Source organism: Aythya ferina (assembly GCF_964211825.1).
Source record: "Aythya ferina genome assembly, chromosome: 1".
Classification (NCBI taxonomy): Eukaryota; Metazoa; Chordata; class Aves; order Anseriformes; family Anatidae; genus Aythya; species Aythya ferina.
Window position 1 is genome coordinate 102,019,147 of NC_140296.1, and position 22,243 is coordinate 102,041,389.

General features: G+C 46.0%; 1 protein-coding gene across 2 annotated transcripts in view; it reads right to left on the reverse strand.

Moving 5' to 3' along the window:
* Nucleotides 1–256: 256 nt before the first annotated feature.
* Nucleotides 257–22,243, reverse strand: part of CYYR1 (cysteine and tyrosine rich 1) — a 60,017-nt gene continuing 38,030 nt past the window's right edge. For both annotated transcript variants that reach the window (XM_084532685.1, XM_084532684.1), the window contains exons 3-4: nt 9,780–9,937; nt 257–3,004 (exon numbers count right to left, since the gene is read on the reverse strand). In XM_084532685.1, coding sequence (XP_084388811.1) covers nt 2,871–3,004; nt 9,780–9,937 — 292 coding nt within the window. In that variant the 3' untranslated portion in view covers nt 257–2,870. The remainder of the gene's footprint in view (nt 3,005–9,779; nt 9,938–22,243) is intronic.

The following is a 22,243-nucleotide window of genomic DNA, read 5'->3' on the forward strand; positions in this document are numbered from 1 at the left end:
TGGTATGGCCCAATACATATGGGTCTGCAGAACATTAACTGGCATACTAAAATCAATCTCCTCACTAGCGTTTTCATATCAAACAAATAGCTCTCTATCACCATGAAATTCTCAAATTGCTATTTCCATAATTTTCCCCTGAAATTAGTCATGTATACATTCCAGTTACTTAGGTCACCATGACATTTATGCAATATCATCAGAGGCAACATGCAGTCTCAAAGCCGAAAAACAGAGGACTCCATGACCAAAGATGTTTAATTGTTTTCCTGAAATTCCTTTTTATTTAAGAGATCTGCTTGGTCACTTGTTCTGACAAATGTCACAGGTGGAGAAATTCTTCCTCTCAGGGGAGATTTAGGATAGTTTTCTTTCTCTGTATTTTTCAGGAGACTGGATTCATCAAATACAAACTACTTTTTGATTGGTGTGTCCACATGTTCAATACAAAGACATGAAATACACAAATGGGGGAAATGACAAATACTCATTATTTACAGGTAACTTTTTGGCACAGAAATATCATCCTATGCAATCAAGGGTAAAGTGCTGAGGTAGTAGCGTAGAACGATGTAGAAGCAGGACTTCCCACATAGAACACCATGCTCATCCTTTCCTTCACACTGACCACCAGCCCAGATGGGAAGTTTGGCAGGCACACCAGCACCCCTACAGATGGTTTTGCAAAGGGAGTGCCAAAACCCAGAAGGTAATAATTCACAGGAGGATTGCAACTGAGGAGCATCCGTCTCTTAGGAGAGGTCATGTTAGCAGCAGAGATGTCACAGGACAAAGCCCAGAGAAGTAACTGTAAAGATAACCTAGTTCAGGATTTTTCATCTCAGAAAGCAAAACAGAAATGAGAATGTAACTTTCCTTCCTTGGGGAAGGCTCCAAGGAACCAGCAGTAACCAAAATCTGTGACACAGCTCAGTTTTCCTCTGACCAGGTCACAAAAGCCTGGAGAGCTAGTGGGTCGGTGATTCAAGGCTGAGTTTGGCCAAAGGCCACAACACAGATCTGATCCTAGAATGGTAAGGACTGAGGCCATTTGTGCTTTCTAGTGTGTTTTTTCAAGAGGGTAAAGTTAGTCATCTTGGAAAGGACAAATACAATTACAAAATCTGAGCAAGAACAGTCAATAAGGTCTTGGATGCAAGAAAGCTTCTGAATAAGTTTTGTACTCGGAGCTAAAAGGTTGCTTGAGTTCTTCCCTAAATCAGGACTGAATGCCAAAAATATCTCACTTAGGGGGTGATGAGAGAGTTTGTTATCTGGCTTCACAGGGATATGGATACCACCTTTTGCAAGCTGTTTTTCAGTTCATTAACATGCTGAAACATCTGAAAAAAAAAAAAAAAAAAAGACGAGGGCTATACTGGAAAACATTTAAATACCTTCAGATCTCTAGGAATCAGTGGTAACCTGAAGCTTCTCCTCTGAAATGAACTTGATGCCACAGCTGTCTTGAACTGTCTCGAACCAGGTGTTGTATTTTGTCACCTTCCAGTATTTTGGCTGCACAGTTCTCCAACTGCCCAGCTACCCAACTCAAACTAAGTGAGTTCAACACTTCTAAATCCCTGAAGAGAACCATTCCCTTTTGGTTTGCATGTAAAACCAGTCTTGTCATTGAAGGACAATGCTTTAGGATGAATGATGCTTTAGGTAACTGGATACTCTGTTCTGAAATAGCTGCTGCTGAATTACAGTTAGGCCAATAAGTATATGGAAGATTTTAAATCATGAAGGTCTGTACTTTACATAGCAGAGATTAAACAATTTTGAACAATATACATGACAAATGCAAAAAATACTACTTGGCAACTTAGACTTTTAGAATGGCCAAGGCAACATTCAAAAGTAATCTGATGCTCACAGTCTCTCTTCCCATCTCTTTGCTTAGGCTGAATTTCATTACTACTGAAAAACACTACAATTTTTTTTTTATTTTTAAAAAAGGTCTTTAAGCAATCCAATTGAAACACAGATCTATGATGTTTTAGTAATTGATTTGTTTTTCATCTCCCACTTGTGAGTTTTCCTGAATTAATATTTTATTAAAAAATCAAAGTATCATTTAGTCTTAAAAAAGGCATTGTGGCATTGTCTGATGTCCACGGTATTTAAGTCCAGGCAAAAGTTAATCAGCTATAAATTAGTGTAATTCACATATAAAAATGCTCTTTATGTTTACATTTTAGGCCACAAACTAGTCTCAACTTGTTTAAAAGTAGGCACTTAAAACAGCCTGCACCTGGCCAAAAATACCATCCATCATTTTTTGGTTACTGAGTAACTCCCAACAGCACTTCTCTTTGTAATACACCTATCAGGTCAATATGCACAGCTGATCATCAGTTATCATCATCCTGAAGTAGAAACTGAAAATAGCTTCAGTCTTCCTTGTTCTTCCTTATTCCCCTTGTCTCACGGAAAGGTGTATCACATGTTTGAAGACCGCAGTTGGAATTTTCTCCCAGAATAAGCCCCAGCAGCTGCCTCTTGTGCATTTGAAACAGACCTTGTTGAACCATTTGCAACATTTGCATGTTCCTAAATGGGAAGACCATGGCTCCCATGTGCTGTAACAGGCTGCAGCTGAGGCTAAACACTGGTATTAAGGGCTACTCATCAGGCACTGACTTAGAGGAACTTTGGTCACACACTGTTTAACCATGAAATGTGATGGTCCAGAGTAGACAGTATTTTTCTTTGCCCTGAGCCACATCAACCCTCCTTGGTTATTTCAACCTCTGACCAGATGTGTTGATGCAGACCCCATCCTCCTTGTCCCTGAGCCAAAAATATTTGTTCCAACGGTGCTGGCTGTTTCAACAGGCAGTTAATATCCAGGTGAAGCCATGTAATTATTTCCCTGAATATCCAGGGTAAGGAGGGGGTGGAGGATACTGTATTGAAGTCTGTGGAGTGGGAGTATATGGTGGAGGTAGATCAACGGGGTACTCCATTTCATATTCATAGCTGTACGGTGGTGGAGCCACTAAAAAGGGAGAAGGAAGAAAGAGTTAAAAATTAATCTTTTTCATATGCAGGCACCTAAGTATTTTCTTGTTGGCATTAAGATTTCCATAGAACAGATGTAAAGTCTCCTGACAACACACTTGTGTTTTTTTGTTTTGTTTTGTTTTGTTTTTTCAGACTGTTGCTATAAGTAACTTTATGTCAATGCCAGTCTTTGCTTATTGCCCTTTCCTTCACTGCTGTCTCTATGCCCACAGACATGCCACAGACATGTTGTGCTGCTAACAGGGCTTGAGTGGCCATATGGCAAAAAAGACCAGGGTAGTGTGGCACAGAGCTACACCTTTTCAGAGGAGGGAGGTTGGGTTTTCATCAGATCTATTCCCTTTCACCCTCTTCACCAGCAACATAGACTTATGGTGTCTCAAAATGATGGTGTAGCCTTCACTGATCCCTACAGACAATTGGAATATTCTCTGGGTCCCCAGGAGGTGTGTGCCATGCCATGCCACACTATGCCAAACACAGTGGAAAGCTCCTTGCAGCACAGCAGTGTCACACCTGCTAGGGCAAATGCTGGACATTTTTCCAGGATATTCCCAGGTCTCAGGCTGAACAATAACAGAGCTTTCATCTTGTTCTCCCCAAAGGAGACACTTGAGGAGAGAGAGCCCTGTGTCTGTAAACCAGGTCAGGCAGTTAGGAAAAATAAATAAATAAATAAATAAATATATTAAGAGGCAGCTGAAAAGCTTTTCTTCAATTACTTCTGCTAACCTTAGAGAAAGATTAATTCAGTGATCATAAAGACAGTAAATGTTGCAGAATTGTATGTATGGTAGGAACAGAAGGCCCCATATCAAAACCCCATTACAGTAGTCCACAAATTTTAAGCTTGAGTCTGCCTCTTCTCAGTTTGTGTCACCACGGAGGCCTTTCTATTCCTTGCCTAGGTATCTCAAGCAGACTGGCATCAAAACAGCACTTTAACAGAGAGGAAACAGAAACTTGGGATGTTTGTGATGGAGGGAAGAGACTCAAGTCCCGGTGTGGCAGGAAAAGCACTCCCTGCTCTCTGAAAAACTGGCTGCCACGGTGGCTGAGGCCAAAGGAAAGGCACCTCCTCACTTGCTGTTCCTCTCCAAAACTGGCAGTGGCAGGGGGGAACAAATCTTAGAGCCAAGGCCAGGTCAGTCATCACTCCAGAAGTGTTCATGACAATGGGGAACACAGAAGCCATTTCAGGGCTTGTCCCATCCTCCAAAGGTGCTGCTGCTGAGAGGAAGAACTGCACGAACAAATATTTGGACCAGGAACAGGGAGTATGCAGTCAAACTGCCTGGAGGTGGAGAGATAGGGGGTGAGTCATAGCAGGAGCAAACTTGGGGAAGCTACAGCCCCAGAGACTTCATTTTGCTGTTGTTTTTACAGCTTGCAGTCACTGTTAGATTCTGAAGTAGCTCTTCAGCAATTCATGGCTGAGAGTACTGCAGTTTTCTTTCATTACTCATCTCTCTATACAAAACAAGGTCGCCATGATAAGGATGATTATAGCTGGGTTTAGTTTAACTGGAAAGTCAGAGGATGAGGGAGAGAACAGACACTAAGGGCAGTGAATGTGATGAAGGAAGACAAATACTGCATGGCTTGCCTGTGAGTATACTTAATGCACCTGGGGTTTGTGGCAACCTTTTAAACAGGAGGGAATATAAAGGCAGGAGATCTCCAAGAGTGGGATGGGGGGACATGTTCTGTGAAATGCCATTGCCCTTTATGACACTGAACTCGCAGTTATCCCTAGGCAGTTGCTCCTGGATGTGCAATTAATCACAATACCAAAGCAGAGACACAGCTGAAATGCATAAACGCTGTTAATGCTGCTTCCAGGGGCCAGCTTTGTTCTTCAACAATGTGGCCATTTTCATAAGGTGGGGACCCCAGAAAAACAAGCCCTGCAGCTTGGTGCAGACTCACCTTTGGTGCTCCTGTACCTCACTCCTAGTGCATAGCAAGCTGACAGATCTGCACGGAGCTAGCTCAGGTGTCAAAGAAGCACACAGAATCACAGAATTTCTAGGTTGGAAGAGACCTCAAGATCATCGAGTCCAACCTCTGACCTAACACTAACAGTCCCCACTAAACCATATCACTAAGTTCAACATCAAACCATCTTTTAAAGACCTCCAGGGATGGTGACTCCACCACTTCCCTGGGCAGCCCATTCCAATGCCTCACAACCCTCTCAGTAAAGAAGTTCTTCCTAAGATCCAACCTAAAACACCCCTGGCACAACTTTAGCCCATTCCCCCTCATCCTGTCACCAGGCACGTGGGAGAACAGACCAACCCCCACCTTGCTACAGCCTCCTTTAAGGTACCTGTAGAGAGCAATGAGGTCGCCCCTGAGCCTCCTTTTCTCCAGGCTGAACAAACCCAGCTCCCTCAGCCGCTCCTTGTAGGACTTCTTCTCCAGACCCCTCACCAGCTTTGTTGCCCTTCTCTGGACTCTTTCGAGCACCTTCTTCTAGTCCTTCTTGTAGTGAGGGGCCCAAAACTGAACACAGTACTCGAGGTGCGGCCTCACCAGAGCCGAGTACAGGGGGACAATCACCTCCCTAGCCCTGCTGGTCACACTGTTTCTTAAGCAAGCCAGGATGCCGTTGGCCTTCTTGGCCACCTGAGCACACTGCTGGCTCATATTCAGCCGACTATTCACTAATACTCCCAGGTTCTTCTCTTCCTGGCAGCTTTCCAACCATTCCTCTCCCAGCCTGTAGCTCTGCTTGGGGTTATTGCGCCCCAGGTGCAGGACCCGGCACTTGGCCTTGTTGGACTTCATGCAGTTGACCTCAGCCCATCGGTGCAGCCTATCCAGATCCTCCTGCAGAGCCTTCCTAAAGGCCTTCAAAAGCCTTGCTGAAGTCAAGGTAGACCACATCCACAGCCTTTCCCTCATCCACCCAGCGTGTAACTTTGTCATAGAAGGAGATCAGGTTCGTCAAGCAGGACCTGCCTTTCATAAACCCATGCTGACTGGGCCTGATCGCCTGGTTGCCCTGTAAGTGCCGCGTGATGACACTCAAGATAATCTGCTCCATGAGTTTCCTTGGAACTGAGGTAAAAAAGACAGGCCTGTAGTTTCCTGGGTCTGCCCTCCAGCCCTTCTTGTAGATAGGCGTCATGTTTGCTACCCGCCAGTCAACTGGGACCTCCCCTGATAGCCAGGACTGCTGATAAATGATGGTAAGCAGCTTGGCCAGCTTCTCCACCAGTTCTCTCAGTATCCTTGGGTGGATCCCATCTGGCCCCATCCACTTGCGTACATCCAAGTGCCGTAGCAGGTCGCCAACCATTTCTTCATGGGTAGTGAGGGCCACTTTCTGCTCCCCATCCCCTTCCACCAGTACAGGGTACTGAGTATCCAGAGAACAACCGGTATTGCCGCTAAAGACTGAGGCAAAGAAGGCATTGAGCACCTCCGCCTTTTCCTCATCTTTTGTAACTAAGTTCCCCCCCGCATCCAGTAAAGGCTGGAGATTCTCCTTAGTCCTCTGTTTTGTGTTGATGTATTTGTAAAAACATTTTTGTTGTCTTTGATGACAGTAGCCAGATCAAGCTCCATATGAGCTTTGGCCTTTCTAATTTTGTCCCTGCACTGCCTCGCAACATCCTTATAGTCCTCCAAAGTGGCCCGCCCTCTTTTCCAAAGATTGCAAACCCTCTTTTTCCTGCTATGCTTGAGCCACAATTCTCTGTTCAGCCAGGCCACTCTTCTTCCCCGACGGCTTGTCTTTGGGCATGTGGGGACAGACTGCTCCTGCGCCATTAAGATTTCCTTCCTGAAGAGTGCCCAGCCTTCCTGGACTCCTCTGCCCTTCAGAACCGCCTCCCAAGGGACTCCACCAATCAGCGTCCTGACCAGATCAAAGTCAGCCCTCCAGAAGTCCAATACAGCAGTTTTACTGGTCCCCTTTCTGGCTTCTCCAAGAATGGAGAACTCTACCATTTCATGGTCACTCTGCCCAAGACATTTTTCAACCACCACATCTCCCACCAGTCCTACTCTGTTTGTGAAGAGAAGGTCCATCGGGGCATCACTCCTGGTAGATTCACTAACCAGCTGTGTCAAGAAGCCATCTTCCACGCTCTCCAGAAACCTCTTAGACTGCTTTCTCTGGGCTGTGTTGTGCTTCCAGGATATGTCAGGGAAGTTGAAGTTCCCCACAGGAACAAGCGCTGATGATTTCGCAATTTTTGTCAGCTGCCTGTAGAACTCCTCATCAGCCTCCTCATCCTGGTTTGGTGGTCTATAACAGACACCCACCAGGATGCTTCCCTTGTTGGCCTTCCCGCTGATCCTAACCCAAAGGGACTCAACCTTATCATTCCCAGCCTCAAGTTCCACGACATCAAAACTCTCTCTGATATAGAGAACTGCACCACCACCCCTTCCGTTCTGCCTGTCCCTTCTGAAGATCCTATAGCCAGTCATTGCAGCACTCCAGTCATGAGAGTGGTCCCACCACATTTCCGTGATGGCAACCAAGCCATAGCCTGCCGGCCACATGATGGCTTCCAGCTTCTCCTGTTTGTTGCCCATGATGCGTGCATTAGTGTAGATGCACTTCAGTTGGGTCATTGCCTTCTCTCCCAGCCTTGCCATTGTTCCCCCTGGCACAGCTCTAACAAGCCTTGTTTCAGCCCCGTCCCCCTTCTCACCTAGTTTAAAGCCCTCTCAATGAGCCCCGCCAGCTCCTGGCCTAGGATCTGCTTTCACCTTAGAGATAGGGACCCGTCTGTGGCCATCAGTCCGGGTGCCGAGTAAAGCACCCCATGGTCAAAAAAAAACAAGTTTCTGTGTTGGCATCAGCCTCTGAGCCACATGTTTATCAGGTCGGTTTTCTGTGTCCTCTCTGTACCCCTCTCTGCCACCATAGGGATGGATGAAAACACCACCTGTACTCCTGCTCCATCCACTAACCGTCCCAGTCCCCTAAAGCCCCGTTTGATGGTCTTCAGGTTTCTCTCTTCAGTGTCATCACTGCCAGCCTGGACTATTAAAAGAGGATAATAGTCAGAGGGGCGAACCAGGTTGGGAAGCTTTCTGGCAATGTCCCTGACCCTGGCCCCAGGGAGGCAGCAGACTTCCCTACGGGTAGGGTCAGGCCGACAAATAGGGCCCTCTGTTCCCCTGAGAAGGGAGTCACCCACAACAATCACCCTTCTTTCTGTCCTGGTGGAGGCAGTCCTGAGGCGTGGAGTTGACCTCCTCGCCCTAGGCATCCTCCTTGGCAGACTTTCTACCTCTTCCTCAGCTACCAGTGTCTCAAGCTCCAGGGCTTCAAACCTGTTGTGTAAGGGCACCTGGGAAGGAGGGGCTGGTGGGGGAGGGCATCGCCTGCGATGTCGAGTAGGGACCTGTCCCCATTCCTCCTCAACTCCTTGGTCCCCTGCCTCTGCCCAACAGCAACAGGGCAGGGGGTCCACCCCCATTTGGGGTGTCTCACCCGGGGCCTGTCCTTCTAGCCACGCAGGGAGTTGCTCCACCAGTCTATCTCGCGCTCACACTCCCTGATATCCCTCAACCTCTCCACCTCCTCCTTGAGCTCTGCCACCAGGCGGACCAGGTCGTCCACCTGCTTGCACCTCACGCACACAGTCTCTCTGCCCCCCACAGGTGGTACCAACAGGCTCAGGCACTCCCTGCACCCAGAGACCTGAACTGCCGCAGCTTTGAGCGGGCAGTTGGTCTGGGTGCGTACAGACTCCCAGGAGAGCGCACTGTGCCTGGTGTACACCATTGCAGCCTAGCTAGCGGCAGGCCGCCCTTAGAGGAGGTGTTCGGATGGGCGGGGAGAACGCTCTGCCCTGCCCGCGCCAACTGCCGCGTCTCTCCCTGCTGAGGTGCCACGCGCTGTGTGCCCATCCTGGTGGCCGTGCTCCCTAGGGGCAGGTTATGAACGGCCGGGGAGGGGGCACTGCTGGCCCCGCTACGCCTCGTTCCCGCCTCGTTCACCTCCCTCGCGAGGGCTGCTGGGTCCTGGCGGCTCCCTCGAGTGGGCACGGTGCTGGAAAAATCAGCCCTGCCTGTCCGATCCCCCGCTCCACTGCAGAACGCATCTGACCCGGAGCCGAACACCTCAGCTGGATTGTCTGGGTACCACCAGACTTACCAGCTCCTGGTCACCATGGGCACAGCTACGCTACAGCAGAAGTGTAAGGGGTCCCTACTGCCTTTTGGGGTGCCCCAGGGCCCTGGCTCAGTGCCTCCCCTGGTGCTGCCCTGATAAACCATTACGGCAAAATGGCATATGGCCATCTTGGCATATGGCATGCTGGGTCCCCATGGTGCTGGGTGATGAAAGGGAGCTGACTGTACGTGACCCAGTGCAACTACAAGAACCAGAGCACAAAGGAAAACCAACTGATCTGTCACCGGAGAGCCTCTGGCACGTGGAGAGAGCCAGTTCCTCACAGCGCAGCGAGGCCTGGACGTGCTGCTGCGGGCACTGCCCGCCGTGCAGCCGTGCTGAGGATCTGGCACCTGGCCAGACCTCATTAGCCCATGGAGGAGCGGAATAAATGAGCCTGGGTGGAGAGCTGCACTAATGAACCCTGCGCAGGCTGGGCTGTCTTGCGATTGTCAGCTGGGAGTCGTGGTTCCTGCCTCTCCCCTGCAGGCCCAGGAGAGCCACCTGCGCTCGCACCCACATTCGCTGTGGGGCTGGGGCTGTCCAGAACCATGGCTCCACCCGGACTGCCAGCGCTCCTGCCGGCCCTGTTCTGCCCCCTCACCTGGGTAGGTGCTGATGGCATTGATGTGCGTCGTGCGGATGACCCCGACTCGAGTCCCACGGTTGTTCTTCATGCACATGCAGATGCAGATGGCAATCCCGGCGATCACTCCCATTATAAAGACGATGCCAAAAACGATCCCGGCTATCGCTGTGCCTCTGCAAGGGGAATGGAAATATGCAGTCAGTCGCAGCTGAATAATGTTTACAAAAATAATAAATTCTTTCCTCAGGAGTGGCCTCATTTGAGCAGAAAAAGTGCATATCGGCTATTGAAAATGCTGCAAATTTTGACCCATTAGAATAAAAGAAATGAAAGATCTCAGAGACTGAAACGCAGACTGTTTCAAAGTCACCTTTGCAATTATGCCAGATCACTTTCCTGATTTACTGTATGTGAAATCCTCCCATTCCAGGTCCTTCTGCCTTTAAACACTTCTAAATATTGCCAGAATAACTTCCTCCCTTTCTCCTCATCACACAAGACCTTTTTTTTCCTGAAGGCATTGGCATGATTTTCTTTTTAAAGGCAGTGTAAGCTATCCCCAGTAATATATTCCAGAAGCATCCAGAAGTGCAGCCTGCTTCCACAGGAATGTTTGTGTCATTGTTTTATCTTGGGTCAAAAAGTCCTCCTGCTCTGCTTCTCGGCCCACAGATTAAGGAGAGCCTGCTCTTCTTGAGGATGAGCAGCAAGAGGCAAAGCAATGACTATCCTTTCACACATCTGCTGCTGCAACCAGTGCAAGGATTTGAGGCTTAAATGATTTCTTTTAAAATGGCCCAGGGGCTGGAATTCAGCTCAGCCCCTGAAGTAATGAATCAGGCTTTCCTTGAAATCATACAGAGAAAGGACAGGAAGCCTTATTGTGCTGGCACACAGGAGAAAAACCTCACTAAAAACTCCCAATAATACCAAGGGCAAAATTGGCCTTTCTGATGGACCCTGCAGTTCACTTGGGCTTGTTGTCAGGCATAGGAATGAAAGGTTATATGAACGACAGTACTTATAGCCTGACCTTTTATGTAACAAACGCAGTGACTTGCCAGAAATATTCTTACTTCGTGCACCTCTTCTTCCTCTTTGGAAGCCATTTACTGGCTTCCAAAAAGTCAACAGGAGTCAGAGTAGACTCAGTATTTGAAAAACCAAACCTTTTATTTAGGGACCTAAATATGAATTTAAGAGTTTGTTTGTAGGTACTAACTTTGCAGGAATCTGGCCAACATTTGCGGTAATACTGAATTGTATAGCATAAGTAAACACAGACAATTTGCTGTCTTAGTAAAATACACTGCCAGGGAGCTAAATTGCTCTCTGCTGCTATGTAGCAATGAGTGAAGGGTGTGCAGGGAGAGTAAACCTGCTAATATTTTGCAGAATACATAAAGGTCGAATTTATGAAATGCTAACTCACGGCAGCAAGCACTTGGCCACAAAACCAGTAGCTCAGAAGTCATTTTGGAGCACTGCTGTGATCAAGTACTTTGGTATTAGCCTGTATGAATGACTTAAAAAACACCTCCCCTGCCTCTGCTTCAACATGACCTTCCCTGAGAGCTCTGTGCTATGGTCACAGAGAATGCTCTTACACCCACATTTCTTCCACCCACTCCCAGGTGGAAGAAACAGAAGCAGCCACTGCTGGCCTCAGGACCTGGGCTGCATTTCTTCTTTGTGCATGGCTCACTGCTGCACAGCGCTTGCAACCCAGGTAGGATCTGCCAGGCAAATCTCCTTAAATCCCAGAAACTACAATAATTTCCCTTGCTCATAATTGGCAGCAAGCTGAGGAAAATGTGACTTCCATCCTAAAGGTTGACAGATGTGGGTAATGCCCAATATTGCACACACATATAGCTAATACATAGTATAATTACTTTCCAAGACCTAAATTAAAACTTCAATATTGATGAAGCCCATTTTAAATAGAGTTTGACTCAGCTGTCTCCAAAGGCAAAGGTGCCCTGTTTGTTCTGCAGGCGTTCAGCTGGATGCCATTTGGTTATCTGCCCCAAGCGATGGGTTGCACTAGCAACACAGAAAGCATTCTTCATGCACCAGTGCCCACCAGACAGCTTGCATCCAAAGCCCACTTTCCCCTCCTGCATGAACAGCTATTGCTCCAAAGCAGTGTCTCTCTGCTCAGATGCAGATTCAATGATACTCTTCATAGGAAAAGTGTTCATAAAGAAAGGAAAAAACATGACAAAATGTCTGATGTTGTCTTCAAGAGGAGTTTCCACCGTTCCTGAGATACTATGCAGATGCTTGTACACTTGTCAGCTTGCTTTGGGTGACAGAAGTGAGATCTGAGGCCTTAGTTGCAGTCCTGCAGTTTCTCCTAGTGACCTTTGGATGGTGCTGGCTGACGGGCACCATCCTGCCTCTGCAGGGAAACACTGGCAGGGCAAGACAGCTGCACAAAACCCATCAGCATCTGTCCGCATCTGAAATTCATAAAGAGCTAGAATTGGCTAGTATATACATGTGCCTGAAATTCACTGGCGAAACTTCCAAGTTTGAAAAGGCCTCTCAGTCTAAACACACCTTCTGCCAGGTTCAATAAGCAAAATGAGGAGTTGTGTTTTAGCTTACAGTTGTGTTTTAGCTTCAGTTGTGTTTTAGCCCCCATCAGATAGCAAATTCTTTTGCTTGTATCCACCATAGCTCCTGCTGGCATAGCCATGAACTAGGAACAAAAACGGTCACCAAAGAAAATATCCACCAGCTCAGCTCTGTCGTGGCTAAGTGCAAGTCCTGCCTTGGTTCAGAAATCAGGACAGAAAGTGGTTTAAATAGCTAGACCTACTGCTGCTCATGGATCCTTCTTTCCAGACTGCAATGGTAAATTTAGACCACCTATGAGTAGTTATGCAAAGAGAGCCTGAGGTGTGGAGCAGAAGATGTAGGTCACTTTTTAAATCCGGCTGCAGCCTGCCTGAGCATCAGCAGAGAGGCATTCACTGGCCTTTGTGGGCTTCAGATTAGAGCCAGAGTCACACACGTGGAGCTGCTACAAGGGACAGAGTGTTTCACTTCAGAAGGGGCTGGCTGTGAGGATGTGGGGAGATGCACATGGGGACACTCCCTGGCACACGTCCTGGTGCAGGAACCTGCTGCACCCGCAGTGTCTCCTGTAAAGCTACGGGCACTCTGCTTTCCTGCATCAGTCTGAGTGTCCTGGCACCATCACAGGCATGTAGTATCGGTCTTGTGGATATAACACAAAAACAAAGACTTGTGCTTTTTGTGGAAAGCCCATGGCATGACTAGACTGTGTGAATTAAAAAATAAAGTATGCATTTTTTAATGGAGTGTCTGGGTTTCTCTTCATGCTATTAGGGAATTTTTGAAAATAAATGTCCTACAAATACATATCCCTTATTTTATATTTAAAAATGCTTGCTTTGTGTCTCTTTGTCTCACAGATATTTTAGACTTCTATGTAGTGACACAGAGGGATACAGATGATATTTTTCATTCTATCTCCACCGCAGAGCTTTTCAAGGGAAGCTGCCTAAGAGATAAAGGACACTGTAGCGCAAAAGGAGACCTACAAACCACACAGCAGAGTCACATAGCAACTGGGAAGTTTGAAACAGAGGGAAAACTTTGAAATGGAACAATTTAAAGGGAAACATTATGCAAAGTCATTTACAGGAGCAAAAGACATATGAGAGAACAAGCACCAGAGAAAAACAATGCACAGGAAAGTAAAGAGAGAGGGGAAAAATAATTTTAAATTGGTGGAAATGTCACGAGGAATTGCCAGGGTAAAAATCAGATAAAGAAGCAGCTTTGGAGGTGTCTTTAGCAATATCCCACTGGAAAGAATATAAAGCTGATTTACACTGCCCGCCAGACAGTGCCTCGTGCAGGGGTCAGCTGGGCAGGGCTCTCACTGCCTGAGCAGGTGGCATGGACGAGGTGCCCGGCGTCAGGCACTCCGTAGCTTGGTGGAACCGGCCAGCTGGGTGTTTTACTCAGGTGTCAGAGGCATCATTTACCCTGCTGGAGCAGGGGGTTGGACCAGCTGACCTCCAGAGGTCCCTTCCAACCTCAGCTGTACCATGATTTGGTGATCAGCAGCTACTGCTCCAACCTGCCAGTGCTAGGGCTGAGGTGACCAGAGAACAGGAGGGGACTGAAGAGCAGCCCCGTTCCTTCAGGTCTTAACGAGTGGGAGTCAAGTTCATTTAGCACCATTTTCCCCTTCAGAAAGCCAGTAGGTTGGGATTTAGGCAAGCAAAGTGGATGCCAAACTTGCAGATATAGGTTAATACTGTCTCTGTGGTCATCTCCACTTTGGGACCACTGGATCTTGGAGGCCTAAAAACTTTACAACTCAATAGGTTATTGTTTCCAAAAAGAAGAATGATTACTGAATAGGCATTGATTTTTAAATGTATTGCCAAAGTTTGGGAGTCAAGTCTCCACAGCCTGCAGTGTGATATGGCAGAGACTTCCTCATCCACTGGCATCCTTCTACTGCTGCAGTTTCTCCTTCTTTGGTTCTACCCTAACTTTACGAGTAGTATTGCCCAGAGCACAAAACTTTGCCTGGAAGCCTCGTTTATTAGAACAAAAAGAAGAAAAAGCTTTCAATCAGTTTTTCCAGAAAGCCCACAGACCATAATACAACATGCCTTAATCCCACCAGCACCAAAACAGCCCCTCCCTTGACTCCCCCCTATACCCCTTGCTCCCACCTGGGGATGCCCAGGAAGGTGCACATCCCCAAACTCCCCATGTCATCATGCCCAAGAGATGCTGCATGGCAAGTCACTGAAGAAAATGTGCATTTCTCTCCTTGCTCCCTCCAATGCTTTGCAGCACAGCAACTCTGACCTAGGTAGGTCTGTTTGTTTTTAACTGTATCACTCAGTGCACTTCTCTGCAAACCTGCCCAGCCTCTCTCTGCCCTCATGCAAATTTTAGCATCCATAGCCTCATGTGGCAAGGAGCTCCCCAGCTTAATTACACACCTGAAGAACCACCTCCTCTGCTCTGTTCTGCACCGAACAGGCAGTTTCCCCAAGCCTCCTAGCTCTCAGCTCTTCTGTCACCAGCTTCCCTGTCTGCACTGCCCATGATTTTACAGACCTTTTTAGCATCACGCCTGGCAGTCAGCTCCCTCCCATCCTACAGGATCCCTGTCCTACTTGGTTGATTTGTGTACAGGAACTGCTTTATACCTTTAATCGCTCTGGTCACCTGTCCTTGTACTTATTCTCATCCTACTTTGTTGGTTTTTGAGTGCTGCATACAGCATTCAGGATGCAGCTGATGCTGGTGCTACACAGAAGCATAATAATGTTTGCTGTCTCTTCTCTAGATTTTTTTTTCCTAAAATAATCCATGGTATTAGATCTTTTTTTTTTTTTTGGCTGTCAAACAGTTGGGAGCTGAGATCTTGTGGAACTATTCATCATAATTCCCAGTCTCATTTCTGAGAGGCAACATCAGCTCAGAGCCCATCATTTCATGTGGGACTTGGGACTGTTTTTCCCAATATGCATTAGATAATGCTTACAGGCCCTGGGTTTCCTGCCATGGTGCCTGGACACGTGTCCTCTACTGGATGAGAGAGACTAAAGCGAGCACAGGAGAACTTAAGCCACCAGATTTTCAAAAGCCCAGCTCTCTCTGTAATATCCTATCAATTTAAAAGCCATCATTGCAGAAGTGGTAGCGCTCTACACCAGAGATTCATTTATACTGGCATAAAGGTCCTTTCATTTTGTAATAGCTTATGTCAGCAATCTTACAGAAATGTGACCGAGTATGGCAAGAAGTTGGTTAGAAGCATGTGAAGATCAGTATTCCCACTCTGCCTTCGCTGTATTTCATTACCCTTTTACTGCAAGAATGACGTGCCATTTTCAGTCTTCACTTTGGTCAGCTGATCTCTTCTATCTCATCATCTCTCCTAATTTCCAGTACTTTTTTAGTCCTCCAATTAATTTCTTGCCAATTCTCTGTATCTGTGATTTGCTGGCGCTGCATCTCCAGAATAATATGAATAATAATGCATGTAATACATTTTGGAATACTACTGCTAATACTAATAAATACCCTTTAATTTCTTCCATCTTTTGGGCATTCAAAAAGAGGCTGATAAAGGATTTTTTAAAAATCATTCTTTGAGATAAAATAAAATAAGAAGAAATCAATAATCTTTGATCTTCTGACCCAACCATGGACGTTTTGAAAAATGTACTCTTTGGACTCTTAATCAGACCCGATGTTCCTTGCAGGCAGGGGGTGTTGGGCTGTTTATTTAATTTGGTTAGCAAACCTTGGTTTACTCAGACTGGCAGCAGAAATGCACTTCTCCTGAGCGCACTGAGCATGCAGACCTGCTCTGGAGGCTTTCCCCCTCTTTACAGCTGCCCCTCTGTTCTAATAAGGGCAAAACCACGTAGTGAGCGCCCGTCCCAGAGGCTGTGCTGTTCGGGGCAGTTTGGCTTTATGGCTGGGGCACCTTGAAAGCGCCACTGCTAAAACTGATGGAGCAATGGTTGATTATATCTGCAGCCCAGGTACCCCATGGCTGAGCCTGCAGCCACATTTTTACAGCCGTGAAATGAAGAAAACAGTGTAAGGTGGACTGCAAAATCATCTAACTCAGGAATCAGTGCAATAGTCTGCTGTCTGCTGCCTCCTGTTTTAAATTAAATAATTAGTTTATGGACTAGCAACTCAAATGGACCAGGTTTGCCTTTGAGGCTGTACTTTGCAGGCACTACTTAGATAAAATTCCTACTAGTACTTCATTTTAAGGCATGTTTTATAGCACAGAGGAAGGCAATGATTGTCTGCTTCCGTAAACAAAACCTGTCTGCCTATTACAACTAAGTACAAACTGTACTTGGACGCTATTCCCTTCTTTTGTTCCCGTTCAGTTGGATCTAAGGTGTGCTGTTAATGTTTAATTCCTTCAAAATTGTTTCCTCTGTGCCCTTCTCTCTCTGCCTTGCTATATTCATGACATTATTAACTCAAGCAGCAAAATATTCTGAGTAATCCCGGTGTACAATGGAGAGGTAGTGAGTGGGTAATCATCCCAGTTCCTGACCTCCCTCCTCCCACCTACCTGTGGCAGGTCACCATCTAAGACTACTCCGTACTGTTAAGCTGCGTAACCTTGCAAAGGGTTAAAGGCTGGTACTTTCTGTCTTTTAGTACTACCAGTGCATGAGCAATAGGGTACCTACTACAGCTTGTTAAAAAGCTGCAGCGCCACTGAAGTGTAACTGCGGCATGCTTGCAAAACCAGAGAGAAAATCATACAAAGTGCAAAACAAAAGGACAAGAAATTACAGCTTGTTCTGTTTTGGGCTAGCCTTGGAGAGACTCTTTGGACAATTTGCCCTTTGAGAAATATGTAGATGTCTTATGCTTCTTTCCTTTATGCTAAACCATAGACTCCTCTGCCTGCGTACCATGGGCCTGACATCCTCCTGCTGCCCTGTACAAAGCAGGCGAAGGCAGGGATCAAATCGCTTGCACCCTGCTTAAAGAGTCAGTACCAGGAGCAAGGCTGTCTCAGAAACAATTTTATGGACAGAGGGAATGATGCATGAAATGGAGCTAGGAAGTGCACGCCGCAATTTAACAAGCACAACACTTAAGACACAGTGGTGTTATTAACCGATCATGGTTAAGCAAATACATTTTGCTCAGTCTCGGCCTGCCCAGCATGTTCATCAGACTGATTTGTGCACATATGCAGAGGCTGGTTTTGAAACTCTGAGCCTGTCTGGCAGTTCAAAAATTTCAGAACATTGCCAGAATGTGAAAATAATAAAAATCAACGTGTGTTTAAATTAAAACAAGAGACTTAAAAAAAAATAAAAAATCAGAAATACAGAAGTAACTGGGGGTAGGGAGAAAATGCTTTTCTTTTCGACGTTATATCCAAACAAATTCTGATTAAGATGCTGCCAAAGTTTCCAGTTACCATTTTCCACCCTCATGCTCTCTTGCTGCTTCTCTGCCCTCGCTTTCCAGCAGCTCCTCTTGCTCCACCTTTCCCTGCTCAGACATCCTGTCCTGTTCCCTGAAGTCGTGACCTTCCCTTGCTCTGTAATGTGCTTCACATGCTTCTCTGGAAAGGAAACAGAGCCATAATGCAATTTCCACTTTTCAAAAGGCTCCTCATTGTGTTTATGAATCCAAGGCCCAAGCTGGTGTTGTCTGAAATAGAAAATTGTGGCACAACTGCACCTAACGTAGACTTTCCTTATTTTAGGCAATTTTTATTCTCTTTATGCCTGCAGCTTGCATTGCTGGCAGAGCCTGCCATTTAAAACACTTTCTGAATCAACAACAACAGGAGAGGCTGAAATTGCTGCCCAGCTCGCAGCCCTCTGAGAGACAAAGTGCATGCTGTTGAGATGACGTGGTGGGTTTCCACGAAGATCACAAGGCTAGTAGCCCCAGTAATAACTCACTTTTGGCACCAACCTGTTTACTGGGTGTAAACACTTCAGAGAATCCCAGGAATATTATCTTACTGGTAATTCTTAACATACTCTTTCTGACAGCAATTTTATTTATACCAGCTTCTGCAAACAATGACTTTGCACACTCCGTGAGCTTAGCACAGGAGAATCCTGCAGCTCCCCTCCTGCGAAGCTCTTGCTCTAAGAGCCCGACTTACTGTGCTGACTTCTGGACCTCTTGCCTGTGGGATCCTGAAATCTCAGAGTGACTGAAGTCAGACCTGCCTGGTTTTACAGATTGTTTTTACCCAGTTGCCAGAAAGGTTGATAGCTCGGCACTTCTTAGCATGCTTACTCCCTGCTTTGAGGCTGTAACAAACCCCACAGCCAGCCTCTGATGGGATTTCAATCTGCCAAGGAACATCCCGCATGGGGCTGTTACTTGGCTGGTGAAAGAAGTGAGCAGGCACTAGAGGAATGGGCCAAAAGGCAGGGCTCTAAACTCTTGCTCCATGAGGCAGAGGAGCACCAAGGCAGGATGGAGGTGACCCACAGATTCATGAATTTTAAAAGACAAGGAACTCAAATGGCTACTATTAAAAAGAGCAGTTTCCCATGATTTTCATGGCAATTGCCTAAACAGAGAAGGAAACGCTTGATATGGAAACCAGAAGAGAGCTCTGTCACAGTCCAGGATGTCTTCTGCGAACTCACTTCATTTTCTTGCTGTTGGCCTCAATATTGTCTCCATAGTTTCGCACCACTCTTTCCATTCTGATCAACTTCACTTGCAAAATTGTGCACGGTGAAGGCTGGCCCTACCTTATTTAATTTTCTCCACACAAGGCTTTTTCTTTCTCAGCAGCCCTGCGTGTGCAATCCAGCCGCTAGCCCTGAGCACTGCGGCACAAGCTGGAGTTGCTGGCAGAGCTCTGAGCTAACCATCCTCTGCTGCCACATTTCCTTTAGCTGAACAGAAACTAATGAAAGAGAATAAACTGGTTGTTGGAAAAAAAACCAAACACCTCTGCCTGTTAAACTGACAACCACACCACCATTTCTAACTTTCTGAAAAAAACAAAACAGAAGAAGTAGTGCTGTCCTCTGTGTTTCATTTGGGTAATGGGGTGGAGGAAGATAGGCACCAGGGTGACTTTCTTCAGCTACTAAGAGCTGAAGGGACCTGATTCCTGGACACGGCACCCTCTGGGCTTTCCCAGAAATGCTCATGCTGGCAGAGCAGAGAGCAGGATCTAGTGACTTAGGAAGGCAGCACTGGAAATGACTTTTCCTTCTCCATGACCAGTGGAAGCTCGAATGCATGCCAAACTCAACTGACCATGCATCTCTGGCCCAAACTCAATGACTGAGTCAAAATTACACTTTTTTTTTTTTCCTTGCCAGTTAAATGCTTTTCATGACAGAGTTGTCTTTGAGAGGCAAAAAGCCATTGAATATAACTCCCAGACAAGGTTATTATTTGGTTTGCTAATGAGAAACCCGTTTGCATGATGTAAATGTGCCTTTTCCAGGCTATGACCATGGGCTTTCCAGGTTCCCCTCCGGGGCACCCAACCAGGCCGTGCTTCAAGCATTCTCTCTCAAAATACTCTCAAAGAGGCAAAAGCCCAAACTTGGTCTCTTGCATTTGGTCCGTGCTTCATACAAAACTGCACACTGCTGACTCAAGGTCTTCTTCCCAATTATGGAAAAACTGAGGGCCAACTGAAACATTTTTTCCTCCTTTGTGGTCAGCTCTGAAGACAAAAGTAACCTAGAAGCAAATCTAGTAGCTTATGTAAATTGCTAAGTAAGACATATTTTTAATATTGAAAGATTTCTGCCTAGATGCAATGTAGCCCCTAAATACACGCTTGGTAATTGTTGCAAAGAATTGCACTGTCAGCTCCCGACAAAGACAGCAAATCCAAATATGAGCTTTCAGGGGAACGAAGGCCGTGCTGTGCAGAGGGAGGAGCCAGCAAGCAAATGCCCACAGACTAGATATTACAAGGCTAATGGCAGCTCTTTTTTTGTGCCAACTGACCTGGAAGAGCATCACAGAGACCATCATCCCCGAAATGCTCCCTGCCTGTTCAGCACATTTTTCATGAGCTCGCCGTTCCCCCTCAAGAGGCATCACAGACCTTGTTCTGGCATCCCAGGATATATCCTCAGCACCTATGTAACAGCACTGTTTCATTTGTACTCTTTCATTGACATTAGAGAGCTATAAATTACTCCCAGAACAGATGCTTGTTAACTCTTCATCTTTTTTTTCCCCCCTTGGAGATAGAGGGGAGGAAGAAGCAGAGAATTTTGCCTTTTTATGCAATGAAGAGTGGGAAGATTGTAACCAAAACCCCCTTTTCACAACAACAAAGTGAATACAAGATGAAGCAATAAAATACCTGAAAATGAACAGATGACTCCCAACAATGTTCCTTTAATGTACCTAAAAAAATGCTTTTGACCTTTTCAGAAATTTGATTCCCACAACATAAGCCATGCCCCCCAAATGCATTTACGATTTACCAAATTTCAAAATGGAATACTTCACTGCTTTTAGACTTCCGTCTGATAGACAGACAAACAAAAAGATGCAAAGATGCAGGCTCTTTTTTTTTTTTCAGAAATTGAGTAATCTGAAGTGGCTCTTGGAAGATCTGGGAGAAAAGTCTGGATTAAGAGATTAGTCAGCTTCATATATTATTTGATTCCATTTTAAAAAGGAAATCATAATTTATGTGCACTGCCTGAGTGAAATAGCATTTAAAAAAAGGCAGTACTGCACTTCTTGAGTCTAAATAAATCTAGCTGGGCATTGAATTATCCAGCATAGGGGGATTTTTCCCTCATATCTTCCAATAAAAATAATAAGACACTGAGAGTTTAATTTTAGAAATTCTGGATCAGACTGAAAGAAAAAAAAATGTTTTTCATCTTCTCTTTCCATCTCCTTTTTCTAATGCACTTTAATATTCAACTCTCTTACTCCTGTGAAAGCAATAAAAGAGCTTCTTCTGCATTATTTTCTGCATCAGATTTATAGCACCAATTTCATTTTTCTTTCTCGTTCTTTCTTCCCAGGTGCTGTGTCAGAGTTTATGAGGACCACGGAGATAAAGATGCATCGAGCCCACGACAGTGGAGGTTGTGGCTGTAAGTCACCATCTGCAGAAACCTACAATGAACTGCAGTATTTACATAAGTCTTTGCAGGCTTCGAGCCTTATTACGTAGCATAAGCAAATTATGGTTTTAGTGGTTTGGAATACCCTCGTTAAGCATGCATGAAGTGCCATTTACAAATTTAAAGTGAGTTAAGTGCTTGGGTATATGAATCATTTTCTGTTTCTGAAGAAAAGGGCTATGAGTCAGAAAACTAAAAAAAAAACTGAAAATTAAACTGTATTTACAAAAATATTCCGTGGCTCTTACAAGTTGCATAAAATGTTGAAAGCTGCTGAATCTGAATGCAGCTATGAGGAGGATGCAGAAATCGCTGTGCGATAAAACCGTATGCACACACTACATTAAGTAACGTTGAGCTAGACTTGACCTCTTCCACTGCCGGAGCTCTCTGGGGGCTGGAGAAGAGCCAGTTACTGATCACTCAGCAACAACTTCCCTTGTAAATGCGAGAGATCCTTGCTCAACTGCGTACAGGGCCCCAAAGAAGGGAAACCTCCACATTGGGTGAGGAGGAGCAGACCAAGGGATCTTCCTCCTCTATCCCTGAAGATTAGATCTTCATCGCCTAACCTTGTAGGGCTGTGCAGAAGAGACACCCTGCTGTCTTCCTGGTCCCTCCCTCCCTATTCTCAGAGTCACTTCACCTTGTTTTTTACACCAATGTGATGCTGCAAAGTGCCCTGATGTCTTCAGGCACAGAGCCTGGTGCCTTTTCCCTCCCATGCAGGGAAGGTGAGAAGCTCTCTCCCTGAAGGCCCTGCTTGGCAGCCTCAGGAATGAACTTAAACATATGCTTAGGTCTAAATGTAACACTCCCAAG